The sequence below is a fragment of the Lynx canadensis genome, chromosome B3 (genome assembly GCF_007474595.2).
Source record: "Lynx canadensis isolate LIC74 chromosome B3, mLynCan4.pri.v2, whole genome shotgun sequence".
Lineage (NCBI taxonomy): Eukaryota > Metazoa > Chordata > Mammalia > Carnivora > Felidae > Lynx > Lynx canadensis.
In genome coordinates this window covers 8,918,371-8,931,789 of record NC_044308.2, presented here as the reverse complement: position 1 = coordinate 8,931,789, position 13,419 = coordinate 8,918,371, and the positions used below count along the sequence as shown (strand labels likewise).

At 44.2% G+C, this 13,419-nt stretch overlaps 1 protein-coding gene across 1 annotated transcript in view; it reads left to right on the top strand.

Moving 5' to 3' along the window:
* The first annotated feature begins 5,676 nt into the window (after positions 1-5,676).
* AGBL1 (ATP/GTP binding protein like 1) overlaps positions 5,677-13,419 on the top strand; it is a 103,094-nt gene continuing 95,351 nt past the window's right edge. Inside the window, exons 1-2 of the mRNA XM_032593470.1 lie at positions 5,677-5,734; positions 9,478-9,686. Of these exons, the coding sequence (XP_032449361.1) occupies positions 5,677-5,734; positions 9,478-9,686 (267 nt within the window). The remainder of the gene's footprint in view (positions 5,735-9,477; positions 9,687-13,419) is intronic.

Below are 13,419 nucleotides of genomic sequence, written 5' to 3'. Positions count from 1 at the left end.
CAGAGGGCCCCCATAAGAGTCTACTGTGAGTACAGTCTGGGTGATATGAGAGAGGACCAGACGCATCAGGAGTGACAGGACTCAAGCTGGAACCAGGGAGCACAAGGCTAGGATCCTGTGCTTCCTTACCGCTGTGCTGTTCAACGCCCTAAGGCCAGAGGGCAGTCTTAGCCAGCCTCGCGGAGGCACACGCTCCCGCCTTCCTGCAGCGCCCCCTCCAGGCCCGGAGGCATACTGCAGCATGTACAGATTGGCATGGGATGTTGCCTCACTTTGCCGGTGTGTTTCCCGCTGATATCACTGTTCCTCTGTCCCTGGCCAGAAGCAGGCAACGCCACCGACAGACTGGCATCTCACTTAGCAATTGACAGAGAAAAGCAATGGGGAAGGTCTCAGCTTTCTTATTTCTGGCGTAAATCCTGGCTCTCCTCTTCAAGTATCATCTTCTGATGAATTGATGCTGGAAAGACAGTGAAACCAGGAAGGTTTTCTGCAGGGACTCAGATGGGACAGTGGCTTGTCTTGGGTCTTGGCAAGTGTTTCTTTCCCTACCAAAGTCTAGACTCAAAATAAAAGTTGGGATGGGTGGGAAAGCACCTGGAAAAATTGAGGTCCAGGCAAAGATGATCATTCTTAAGTGCTTTCTTGCAGAGATTACGAAAACAAATAACAAAAAGGAGAGTGAGAAAATCTCAGCATGACATTCCCTCCACTTTTACACAACCTGCCATGATGGATGTCAAAATGGCAGAGGTCACTTATTCTGATCCCTACGCTCCTTTTCAATAATCTCCTACTCTTGTCTCACTTTTTCTACCCGCTTTGGCTGCAGACTTTTTGTTATCTGTACACCAAGTTTGGGCTTCTCCATTTGCTTTCCTCTCAAGATTTCTGGAATTTTCTGCCACCAGATCTCTCCTTCCTGATTCCTTCTTATCATTCAGATCTCAGCACTAATACCGTCTCCTTGAAGGGTCTTTTCCTTGACCACCCAATCTAGAATAGTTGCGCCTTTAGTCACTCTACCATTACTATTTTTTTTAAAGTTTATTTATTGGGGCGCCTGGGTGGCTCAGTCGGTTAAGCATCTGACTTTGGCTCAGGTCATGATCATGGTTTATGAGTTCGAGCCCCACATCAGGCTCTGTGCTGAGTCTGCTTCAGATTCTGTCTCTCTCTCTCTCTCTCTCTGCCTCTCTGCTGTTCTTGCTCCATCTCTCTCTCTCTCTCTCTCTCTCTCTCTCTCTCTCTCAAAAATAAATACAAAACATTTCAAAATTTAAAAAAATGTTTATTTATTTTGAGAGAGAGAGAGAGTGCATGCATGGGGTAGGGACAGAGGAAGAGGGAGAGAGAATCCCAAGTAGGCTCCGACTTGTCAGTGTGGAGACCAACATGGGGCTTGAACTCACAAACTATGAGGTTGTGACCTGAGCCGAAATCAAGAGTTGGATGTTTAACCAACTGAGCCACCCAGGGACCCCTCTACCATTGTTCTTTATTTTGCCCTGTAGTACTTGTCACTATCTGAAATTATTTTTTTCCCCTTTGTGTGTGTGCCTATTTAGATGTGTGTCTCTCCAGCTCCCCCATGGGAAACAAGCCATGGTCTAGCCCATCTCCTACTGTAGTACCCCAGTGCTTAGAACAGTGCCTGGCATATGCTGGTGCGTAGTACTTGCTAAGTAAGTGTTTGTTGAATGAAGTAATGGTGGTGCCTTGGATGTGGGGAATATGAGCATAATTTCAGTTGACAGTTTACTGAGTACCTCACCACAGCAGGATCTGGCTTTCAGGACCAAATGCCTCTGCATATTTGCATATGCAGAGAAAACCTCTCAAGTGATAACCTCTTGCTGGGAATGAAGTCCTTTTAGAGAATTTTCTTTTTTTTTTAATTTTTTTTAACGTTTATTTATTTTTGAGACAGAGAGAGACAGAGCATGAACAGGGGAGGGGCAGAGAGAGAGGGAGACACAGAATCTGAAACAGGCTCCAGGCTCTGAGTGGTCAGCACAGAGCCCGACGCGGGGCTTGAACTCATGGACCATGAGATCATGACCTGAGCCGAAGTCGGACGCTTAACCGGCCAAGCCACCCGGGCGACCCGAGAATTTTCAAACTAACAATATTGAAAAGTTAATCATATTTCCTCAAACCTAAGATGTCATTGACTATAAGATGTACAACTTTTTACGTACCACTGAGTGAAAAAACACTGCCAGTTATAATGGAAACACTATCATCGGTTAGAAGCACCTTAATTTTGGAAATGCCAATGTGAAAAAATACATTCCTTAGAACTGATAAAGTACAAGATGAGATTGATCCATCACGGGGAATGGCGAGCCCTGAACTGGAGGTGTGTGGTGTGGTGTCTGGAGTATGTCCGTGATGGTACCACCTTCTCTTTTAGCATCCCAACCTAACGCCCTTCCTTAGACATGGTTCTCACCAAGGGCTAGCAGAAAAGGAAGATGTGGATTCCGAGGCTTTCCTGAGAGTGGAGAAATTCCTAGGGTTTGGGAACATATCTATGGAGAGGTATTAGAAAGAATTGGCGATTAAAAAATAAAAGCAATGCAAAAGTCTAGATTGAAAACTGCTGTGAAGGATGTTCTCTAATGCCTCTCAGCTGTGATTTCTGGGGCTTAGGAAAAGCATCTTTAATTTTTTAAAGGCGGTCAGTGGGAAAACACCTTCAGTTGAAATCAAAATTTACTTTATAGTCAAGTTTCCTGAAATGCATCTATTCTAAAAAAGGGAAAAAAAAGGATCCCTGCAAGCTAATTCAATAGCATCATTCTTATTTGGGCTAATGATAGTCATGTAGAATTTCCACCATCAATGACATTAAGATTAGCCCTGTCTCAGTACATGTACTTCTGCTCCTTCTTTGTGAGCGAGACCTGCTGCAGCCACCAGGGGGAGGAGCCCATGAGAGCTGGCCTGTTCCCTCCTGCTCCACAGCACAGCACTCCCATCAGAGCCTGGCTTCTGGACTGGCCTCATGGAATCACTGGCTGAGAGTCAGGGAGACTCCCAAACACCTCCTCCAGTGACCTGAAGAGCCACAGGTGTCCTGGGACCTTTAAATCTTGTCAAGTTTCCTATTAAAAATAAACTCCCCTCACAACTTAGGGGCCTGGGAGGGAACAGAGAAGTTGGATGCATGGAAGGGCTGAGCCAAGGTAAAACTGGCTGCAAGCCACTCCCCTCAAGCACCCCAGGCTTCAGGTGTTCACTGGCTTTATCTCCAGTAGCTTTTCAGGAACCTTCCTCAAGAAGTTGGTTACTCTGGCAACAGCTAAAGGGCTTTTTCTGGGCGCAGAAAAGTGTAAACTATCATTGCTTCGGGAGTAACAGTGTGGGATTTCATCTTTGGTGGCAGATGGGGAGTCCCACTGGAATCATGGATAGGGCTTTTGTGAGCTCTAAGGGCTTCAGTGAGTTGTCTGACTTCTCCCAGCCCCTGTGCTTTCATTTGTAAAAGTAGGAAGATAATGCTTATCTCAAAGCATTTCCATGAGATAAATGAGATAATCATGTAAAATGATTAACCCAGTACTGAGAACATAGGAAACATTCAGTAAATAAATACTCCGTAATTGTAAATGGTGTTATAATGGCAGAGTAGGCAGCTCGTTGTTCATATAATATGATTTATAAGTCTTGGTAAAAGCCTGCTTTGTCCAGAAATATCTTCTAAATTGACTCCCTGTAAAGACCACAAAAGTAATGTGTTACAAAGGCAAGCATATTGTTTCCCATAGTTAAGGTCACCATTACCTTGAGTTTTAATAATGTCCCTCAAGGGGGAGTTCTCGGGTAGTTATTATAGAATGAGAGTACTGTGTGCAAAGTGGGTCTTTCTTTAAAAAAAATTTTTTTTAATGTTTTATTTTTTGAGACGGGGGGAGGGGCAGAGAAAGAGGGAGACACAGAATCTGAAGCAAGCTCCAGGCTCCAAGCTGTCAGCACAGAGCCCAATGCGGGGCTTGAAGTCACAAACCGTGAGACCATGACCTGAGCTGAAGTCAGACGCTTAACCAACTGAGCCACCCAGGCACACCCAAAATGGGTCTTTCAGTGTGGGGTCCTGGTTGGGATCAGGCAATGTTTGTGATGTAATAGCTCAGAGTTGGGGGACATAGCACAGAGAGGGTTTGGAAGCAAACTTTGAAGAGTAAATGGACATTTGGTATGTACAGTTCAGTGGTCTTCAGCTCTGAGAAGGGGCCACTATCCTGAAAAGGACTAGCTGAATTGTCAATAGTTCATACGAATGGATTTTCATGAAATTCCTAAAACAGAGGATAAAGCTATTTAATCACCCTGGGCAAGAAGTTCTTGGGATGGTAATGTCATAGTACGCTGTGTGGCTGAAGATAATTTCTGTTCTCAAGAATGATGGGAGCCTGGAATCCTTGTATTTATTCTTACTCCTATGTGCCTTATCAAAGGCAGGGATGGGCTGTTAGCCAGTTAAGCATTATCAGTCAAGAGGATCTTAGAACATTAGCCAGTCCTCTATAAAAAGCTTTGGTGTAATGGGACCCATCTGAGGTAAATTTTGCCAGAGAGGGCAACAATAAAGGTCTGCATTATGGACTTTTCTGTAAGGACACCTGGGATAAATTGGGGTGTGACCCTCAGTGTGTCTCTATCAGGATGTCTAAGGATAGATGGGCAGCAACGTAAAACTGGTGAATATTTTGGGGTGAGAACTCAACTATGTTACACGGAGACTGAAGACACTTGACTATACATTTTACTTATTTAGAAACTTTTCCTTGGGGAATTATCACCGGTAAAAGGTATGTGAAGTTTGATGTCATCCTTATGGGGAAGGGAATTCTCATTTATCGAGCACAAGCTTTGTGCCGGGTGCTATGCTAAGCATTTATTCCCTCTAATGAGCTTGTAGGGCTGATGTTGTAATTAATCTTTTTTTATCTCGCGTTACTCTTTGCGGATGATGGAAATATAGTTGAGAGTGACTAAGCAACTGAACTGAGGTTTCAGAGCTGGTAACTGGTAGAGCCAACATTCAGATCAACAGCTATGTGACCCTGGAGCTCCTGTTCTTGAATGAAGCTGTCGAAAAGAATATGTTCATATCCCGAGCATTTGGCACTTTGTTGTCCATAGTAATAGAGGGGAAGTTGGAGCCATAAGTAGATTTTGCTTATCATGTTGATAATGACAGTCATAATGGGTAACAGGTATTGGGTGCTTAGTATGCGTCAGGCATGGAGCTATCAACTTTGTGTGTATTATCTCATGTAATTTTCTCAACAACTCCCCAGGAAGGGATATTATTAGTTTTGTCATTCAGCTAAAGGCTTAGTGATACAACAGTGAACTGACAGGTTCAAGTCCACATAGCTGGAGAGTGGTGGAGTTCCTGGCCAGGTACAAGGAGTCCCAAAAGAAAGCAGGCACCTGGAAGCTCTGCCTGCAAAGCAGGCCCATCGAGGCCATGAAGGGTGGGTGACTAAGGGATGGCGGAGTTTAGAGGTCTGCAATAATGTGTCCATCTCATCTGAGAGTGCGGCTATTGTGTTGTTTGGTTTGTTGCTCTGCCGCAGGTTCCCACACGGCCTCTGCTTTAAGTCATCACTTGACCCTAAAAGGGCTGATGAAATTCCCAGATATGGGAAGTGAAGAGCAGAGATGAAAATTTTCTTTGCTTTTGCCAAGGAACAGTGGCAGAGGCGTGGACTGCTTGCAGGTATAATAATCTGGGTCACAGAGCATTTCTCCACCAGCCTGGCATGGGGCTGACTGTTCCCCATGAGACAGTCAATCTTTGAGTCTTGAAGGCATCTAGACTTTCCTCTTTATAAGGATAAACATCTCTATAGAGATGATCAGGGTTTCAAACGACTTCAGGGAGTAGGCAGGTAATTCACTTTTGAAGGGGATGGGGTAAGAGTAAAAAAGAGAGTTGGTTGCTATAGTAACCTAGGGGCCGTTCACCCTGCCCACAGGCATTTACAACATGGCATGACCAATAGTCTAAGGACCTCCTGTCAAAAAGGTAATATTTTTTACTGCTCCTGATTAGTAAAATGCATTGTAGAGTATGTGGGGAATAAGAACTACAGAAAAGCCTAAATTGAATCTAAAAAGTCTAAAGCAAATAGAATCCTCAGTCTTTTCCTCCTCTGTAAGTACTAGTGATATCTTGGCACATTCCCTTCCAGTTATTTAGTTTTTTTCTTTTTACCTGAGTGTAAAAATCTGCATCGATGGGGTCTGAGCCAAAAGAAGAAAAAAAACATCTGAACCTCAATGAAGAAATACATGGGGTAAAAATAAGAATATTGCTAGGTAACATTTCAGAGATAATTAGCTACACAGACTTCATTCTGGAGGATAATATAATCTGGAGAGGCAGAAGTAGTAGAATATAAGAGGGTGAATTAGAGGGAAGGTCAAGGTTGAGTTCATGGATTTGCCAAAAGAAAACTGGCCAGAGAAGACATTCAACAGGATGGAGACAGGGCACTGAGAGTGCCTTTGAGAAGGGGTGGGAGTGAGGAGTGAGATATTAAACTCAAATCTCCTCTCTGTCCAACCTACCCCCATCCTCCTAGAAGTTTAAGATAAACCAATCTACTTGAGAAATCTTAAAAAAATTAAGGAGCAGGAATTTTTTTCCCCAAGGAAATCTTAGTAGAAAGTCCTTTATATAAACAGACTTAAGTGCAGCTGATCTGTTTTGAAGAGGGTCAGGGGACCTGGAGCCCTCTCCTGCCCTGAGCCCTGCATTCACCCAAAACATTTTCTCATGGCTATTTGGCCCCTAGAGAAGCACTGTTTCCCTCTCAGATCTTCTAGAACTCCTGCATATCACTGATCTCGGTGACCCTCATTTCAGTCTTAGCTCTTCTCCACATTTGCTCTTCCTCCGTTTGCTGAGGGTTTTTGAGGCATATTGACTTTTTGCAAAACTCTGCAAGCCATTCTTAGAGAAAGATTGACTGAGGTGGGGTCAGCGGGGAAGGAGGTGTAGCCATTTTCGATGTTAGTAAACATGGCAGCTTGTTGAGGATTAACGGGAAATCATGAATAAAATCATTAGGATTTGATAAGGGATTTTTCTCTGAGACAATTAAAGATTTTTTCCCCATTATCCCTGCCCCCTACCCCTCCAAAGAGTAGGGGATGAAGGTCATTAAGATAACACATTATTAGTCTCATACCCTTAAAATAGATAAAAGACAGAAGACCTAACCTCTCTGTGCCCACGGGGCCTCTGTCCACTGTGTTTGCTATCCTGGCATCTTTCCAGCGGGTGATACTTTAATACCTCCTACTTAATCCTCGATTTTCTTTTAAACGTCAGATATTGGATAGGCTGGAACCTCATTCGGGCAGTAAAGAACTCTGGTGCTTTGTGGCTGCAACCAGCCAAGGAGAGAAATAAGGTTGATGCAAAAGAATAATTCATTAAAGGAGGTAATGACAGCGATTTAAACCTTCTGCAAACACATCACCTGGCAAACAAAGCTCATCACCCTCAGTTCAGGGTCATGGCTGAATGAAATGTTGTAAAAGTGAAAAAACAAAAAAATTAAACAAACAAACAAACAAACAAACAACAATGATCCCAACTGTACAAATGGGTCAAAAATCTCAGTGGGGCTCAGTGAAGCCTGACAACTTAGAATTTGACAAACTCACAGAAAACAACAACAACAACAAAAGAATTTCTTTAATATTATGAGAAAACCCCTCTGGAATAAAGCCCTGAGTTTTTGTGTTATTTTTTCACTTATGTGTACTTACATGGTCTTAGGGAAAAAATTTGACTTTGAGCTGAAATTTGCTTCTCCAATTACGGCTCAGGGGATCTGTCTCACACACCCTCGGCCAGAAGCCTATATTGTCTCATAAGCCAGCGTGAACGGTGGGGGTAATGGAGAAATGTGGTAATGAGAGTAGGGCTGCAAGATTTGGGCATTTGTGCTGAGAGTCGGCCGGTGGTAGCCTCCCAATGCACCTTGTCCACACACGCAGAGATGACCAGACATCTGTGGGGTGTATGTGGGCTGGGACACATTGGTCCACCAAGCCAGTAGCCCGAGGAGGTTCAGCTGGAAAGGGGCATATGTTAAGTGTTGAGACAGGATTCTTGGACTCCTTTTCCTCTGTGTTTCTTCAAGGAGAATTTAAAGTATCTCTTGGGAAAATTAGGACTTTGTGCACTTACCCTCTAGGGTGTGTCTCATGGGAGGCCTCCACCAGGATCATTCAGTCAACAAAGAGAAATTGTGTAGACGTGAAGGGAACCAGAAAAGCACTCTATTATGTTCCCCATCAGATGTAAGAAAACCCCATACCACATCCTGCTGAGTGGGCTTCCCACCCCTGTCTTAACATTGTTAGTGCCCGGATGTCCATTTCCACATAGAGTATATTCTCTTGTTGAATAGTCTTGACTATGAGGAATTCCTTTCTTGGACTGAGCCAGACCTTGATTATCCATAAGCTGGCTTCTGTGCTCTTTATGAAAAACACAATATAGCTGTTACACATGATAGCCTTTCAGATATCATGTCTCATTCAGGGTCTTCTTCCAAGACTAAATCTTATAATTTGCTCAACCCAATGACAATACCCTAAGTCCACTGAGATTTAGGAAAAGAAGAATGGAAATCTGGTGGAAATGTCTCTGTCTCTCCCTCATTCATCCCACTCCCCTAACTATTACAGTTTTTTTCTGAACTTTTTAAGAATAAGTTACAGACATTCACATATTCCTATTGTGAATTTCCTAAGCACAGGGTTTTCTTTTACATAGCCACAGTTTACCAAAATCTAATGTACATCGATACAATACTTCTAATTTATAGACCTTATTCAAATTTTACCAAATGCGTCTCTAATGCCTTTTGTAGCAAAAGAAAAAAAAAATGATTTCTAGCCTAGGATCTAAATTATAATTCTACATTGTACTTACATATTATATAAATACTTTAGCCAAATTCCTTCCTTCCTTCCTTCCTTCCTTCCTTCCTTCCTTCCTTCCTTCCTTCCTTCCTTCCTTCCTTCCTTCTTCCCTTCCTGTTTCTCTCTTTCTCTCTTTATTTCTCTTTTCTTTGTCCTTTCCCTTCTTTTTTTTTTTTTTTTTCCTTTCATGACCTTGACATTTTTGAAGAGTATAGATTAGATAACTAGTAGCATGCCCCTCATTTTGGGTTTGCTGGTTTTCCTCATGGTTAAATTCAGGCTATACATTTTGCGCAGAAACACCATAGAAATAATGCTGTGTTTTTCTCAGCACAACACACATGGTGATGTCCATGTTGATCACTCGATGAAGGTGACATCTGCCAGTTTTCTCCGGTGGAAAGTTATTATTAGTCCCTTTATAATAAGAATCTTGCAGGAGGTACATCGGGGCATCCTCAGGCAGGTGCAGCCAGGAGAACCTGTGATTGACATCACCTTTCCCATTGGTTTCAGAGTCTAACAGCCGCAGGGCTGTGAACAGAGGCTACGTCACCAGCTTGCTCAGGCTGCATCAGGACTGGCACGGCCATGACACAGCCAATACCTATGTGCTGATCCGCCAGATGCTTCTGCTCTGCCTCAAGCACATTGCCAACCTCCGGTCTGGCAGGGAGGCCTTCCTGGCAGCTCAGGGCATGGAGATCCTCTTCAGCACCACACAGGTAATTAACCCTGGGAACACCTCTGCAGTTGGATGATATCTGGATGGTTCCTGCTGAACAGAGCTGTGAGAACCTCAGTACGTTTCTTACTGGCTGCTATGGGCAGAGGTTCTGGATTCAAAACCTCATGCATTTGTTCACTCTTGTGCTGATCGATTCATTCATTCAATACATGTTTATTGGCAGGGCGCTTGGGTGGCCCAGTTGGTTAAGTGACTGACTTCAGCTTAGGTCACGATCTCATGGTTCATGGGTTCAAGCCCTGCTTTGGGCTCTGTGCTGATGGCTCAGAGCCTGGAGCCTGCTTCAGATTCTGTGTCTCCCTCTCTCTGCCCCTCCCCAGCTCATGCTCTGTCTCTCTCTCTCAAAAATAAATAAACATTAAAAAATTAAAAATAAATAAAAATAAATTAAAAAAATACATGTTTATTGGCTACACACTGTGTGGTGCAGTGGTTCACAGTATTCACTATAAAGCTAGTACCTGGGTTCAGGTCCCAGCCCAGGTACTTACAGCTGTGAAACCTTGGAGGAGTCACCCAACCTTTCTGGGTCTCAAGTTTCTTCTTTTCCAAAAAGATGGAAATAACAAAATCTAGGTTATTGCACAGCCTAAGTATATTAATGTGGAAATGTCTTCCGTTTAATGGAGTGCTTGCCATGACTTGGCTGCTCTATGAGTGTGAGCAGTGATTGGAATAATTAGAGTAGTGGAATCTGGACATGAATATGACAGGCAAGACCTCTGATCTTGTGGAGTAAACATTCTAGCGGGAGAGTCAGATACTAAGGAAGCAAAGAATTCAACGAGGAAGAGAATTTCATATTGCTCTGTGACATCATTAAAGTCAGGCTGTCCGCAGTGACGCCCATAGGTGGAGGGAGAAAGTGTTCTGTGAGAGAGGTCAAGTTCTTCTCTGAGCAGGTGACACCTAAGCTGAGATCTGAATTACTGAAAAAGGCTATCAGGCCAAGTTCAAGAGGAAAAGCATCCTGGGCCAGAGTGAGCACCTGCAAGGGCCGTTACTTGTCCGCACCCCAGTGGAATATGTGGTTTAAGGTTTCTGGGATTTCAACCCTAACAACAGATTCCTTAATTGCACTTGATTAGGACTAATTTAAACACCATAGTATGAGCTATGTACACCCTCTCTATCGAGGATGTGGACGCCTTCCAAATAGTCATCGTCTGCTCACTCCCCTTCACCTGGGGCCACGGCAGCCGTGCTCCACAGGCACCATGCTCCCTGCTGTCTTCACGTTAACTTGTCTCTACAGCCCTTTCCTCGGTCTCATTGCTCCCCTCTGGACACCCTTCACTTTTTCTCTACCTGTGTACATGAGGCAATGAGGCAGTCGACGACAGTACTGTTTTCCAAAAACGGCATCTGTAGACTTTTCCCATTAAAAACAAATAATAGCGTCTCCCCCCACATCCGACTCTGAACAATCACATAATGTTGGGCTGCAAACCAATATGTAATTTTCTGTCAGCTATCACCTGTGGGTTCTTGCCATCATTCCAGATTTCAGAGCCTCTCAGTCATGAAATAGCTGCATCGAACATTCCGTTTCTCTGGATGAAGCAGTGCTTTGAATTTTTCTAAGCTTCGCCATACTTTGTGAGCTTGTGTCCCCCAAATCTCTAGTGAAACACCCCCCCTCCACTGCTGATGCCCAGAAGCTCTCTCACACCAGCAATTCGTGTGCTCCAGCCGGTTCCTCTGCCCTCTGCCTTATTGGCTGCTTCTCTGCTCTGTGTTAAGAAGAATTAAAAGGGCAAAAAAGGAAGAAAACAGTGATCCCTGAATTACATGTCTGTTAGAGGAAGAGGGTGGAGATAGTAGAAAGGGAAGCACAAGCATTAAAGGGTCTGTGAGTCTAGAAGCAGGATGTATATAAAATATATACATCTATCCATCTATCTATCTTCTATCTATCTATCTATCTATCATCTATGTATCTATGTATCTATTTCCTATCTATCTATCTATCTATCTATCTATCTATCTATCTATGTCATGTTTGGTGTTTCTCTGGTGTGATAGACTAATGCCTGTGTTCCCTCAAATCCATATGCTGAAACCCTACTCCCCAGAGTAATGGTTTGGGAAGGCAGGGCCTTTGGGAGGGGATGAGGTGATGAGGGTGCAGTCCCTATGAGCAGAATGAGCACCCTTATAAGAGGAGCCTCAGAGAGCTCCCTGGTCCCTGCTCCATGTAAGGACACAGTGAGAATATGGCCATCTGTGAACCAGGAAGCAGGTTCTCACCAGAGAGGGAACCTGATGGTGCCTTCAACCTGGACTTCCAGCCCCCAGAACTGTGAGAAAGAAATGTGTTTGTTCATCAGCCACTCGGTCTGTGGTGTCCTGCTGGATCCGCCTGAGCACACTGAGACAGCTGCCCTCTGCCCTGTGGGCCTCTCTCCTTGGCTGATCTTCATCTGTAATGTGAGTCCCTGTAAATCGTGAGTGCAACTACAACAGCTTTTAATGAGCTTTTAGAGTCTTTCTGGGGAATTGTCACACCCAAGAGTGGCGCGGGGACCTCCCTGTAGGAGTCTCCTGGGGGCTGCCATAACAAAGCACCACAAACTGAGCAGCTCAAATAGCAGAGATTGACTTTCTCCCAGCCCTGGAGGCCAGAAGTCCCAAATCAAGATGGCGCCAGGGTGGTTCCTTCTGGGGCCATGAGGGGGAACCTGCCCCAGGTGCTCTCCTAGATTCTGCTGGTCACAGCATTCCTGGTGACCCTTGGCTTGTAGAAGCGTCACCTCATCTCTGCCTCTGTCTTCACAAGACTTTCTCCCTATGTGCTTGTCTGTGTCCAAATGTCCCTTTTTATAAGGACACCAGTCATATAGGACTAGGCCCACCATAATAACCTCATTTTAGTTTTTTTCCTTTCATCTTTTTTGCAAGTATTTATTTGAGTTCCAGTTGGTTAACAGAGTGTAATATTAGTTTCAGGTGTACAATATAGTGATTCAACACCTCCGTACATCACCCGGTGCTCATCACAAGTGCACTCCTTAATCCCCATCACCTGTTTCCCCCATACCTCTACCCACCTCCCCTCAGGTACCAGCCGTGTGTTCTCTGTAAAAAGTCTGTTTCTGCAAGGAGGGTTTTAAAGTAGTCTCTCAGCAGGTCAGTGAAAACCTCAACTGTTGAGGAAACAAATTCACACCAACCCTCCAGCCTCCATTTTTTGCTGGCAATGGATGCAGGATGTGAGCAGAGGCTGAACTTGCACTGTATTCGAGGCTGCCCTAGCCTGTGGAGCCTCCAGCACCTGGGCTGGGTGTTGTGAGCATAGACGCCATCATAGCTGTGCTGGTTTGAGCTGCCTGTCAGTCTTCTCCCCCATCTGCCAGAGAAGGTATTGGAGTCACCGGATTGCCAACGAGGGAACCATGGATCTAGTGTATCATTTCAGTGGTTATTTGCAAATTATAATGATGATGATGATGATGATGATGATGATGCTGGTATGCCAATAATTGTGAAAGACAAGAGAGATATGAAGGAGGAGGAAGGGAGGGAGGGAGAGGGGGAGGAGGAAGGGGAGGATAAGAGGAGGGAAGAACTTTCTAGACCATGAAAAAAAATTCAGATTTTATTTCCATCAGGTTTGAAGCAGGGGCGTGACCTGATATAATTTATGCTTTTTTTTTTAATTTTAATTATAAAATTTGTACAACATCAAGTTGACCATGCTGGGCATTTTC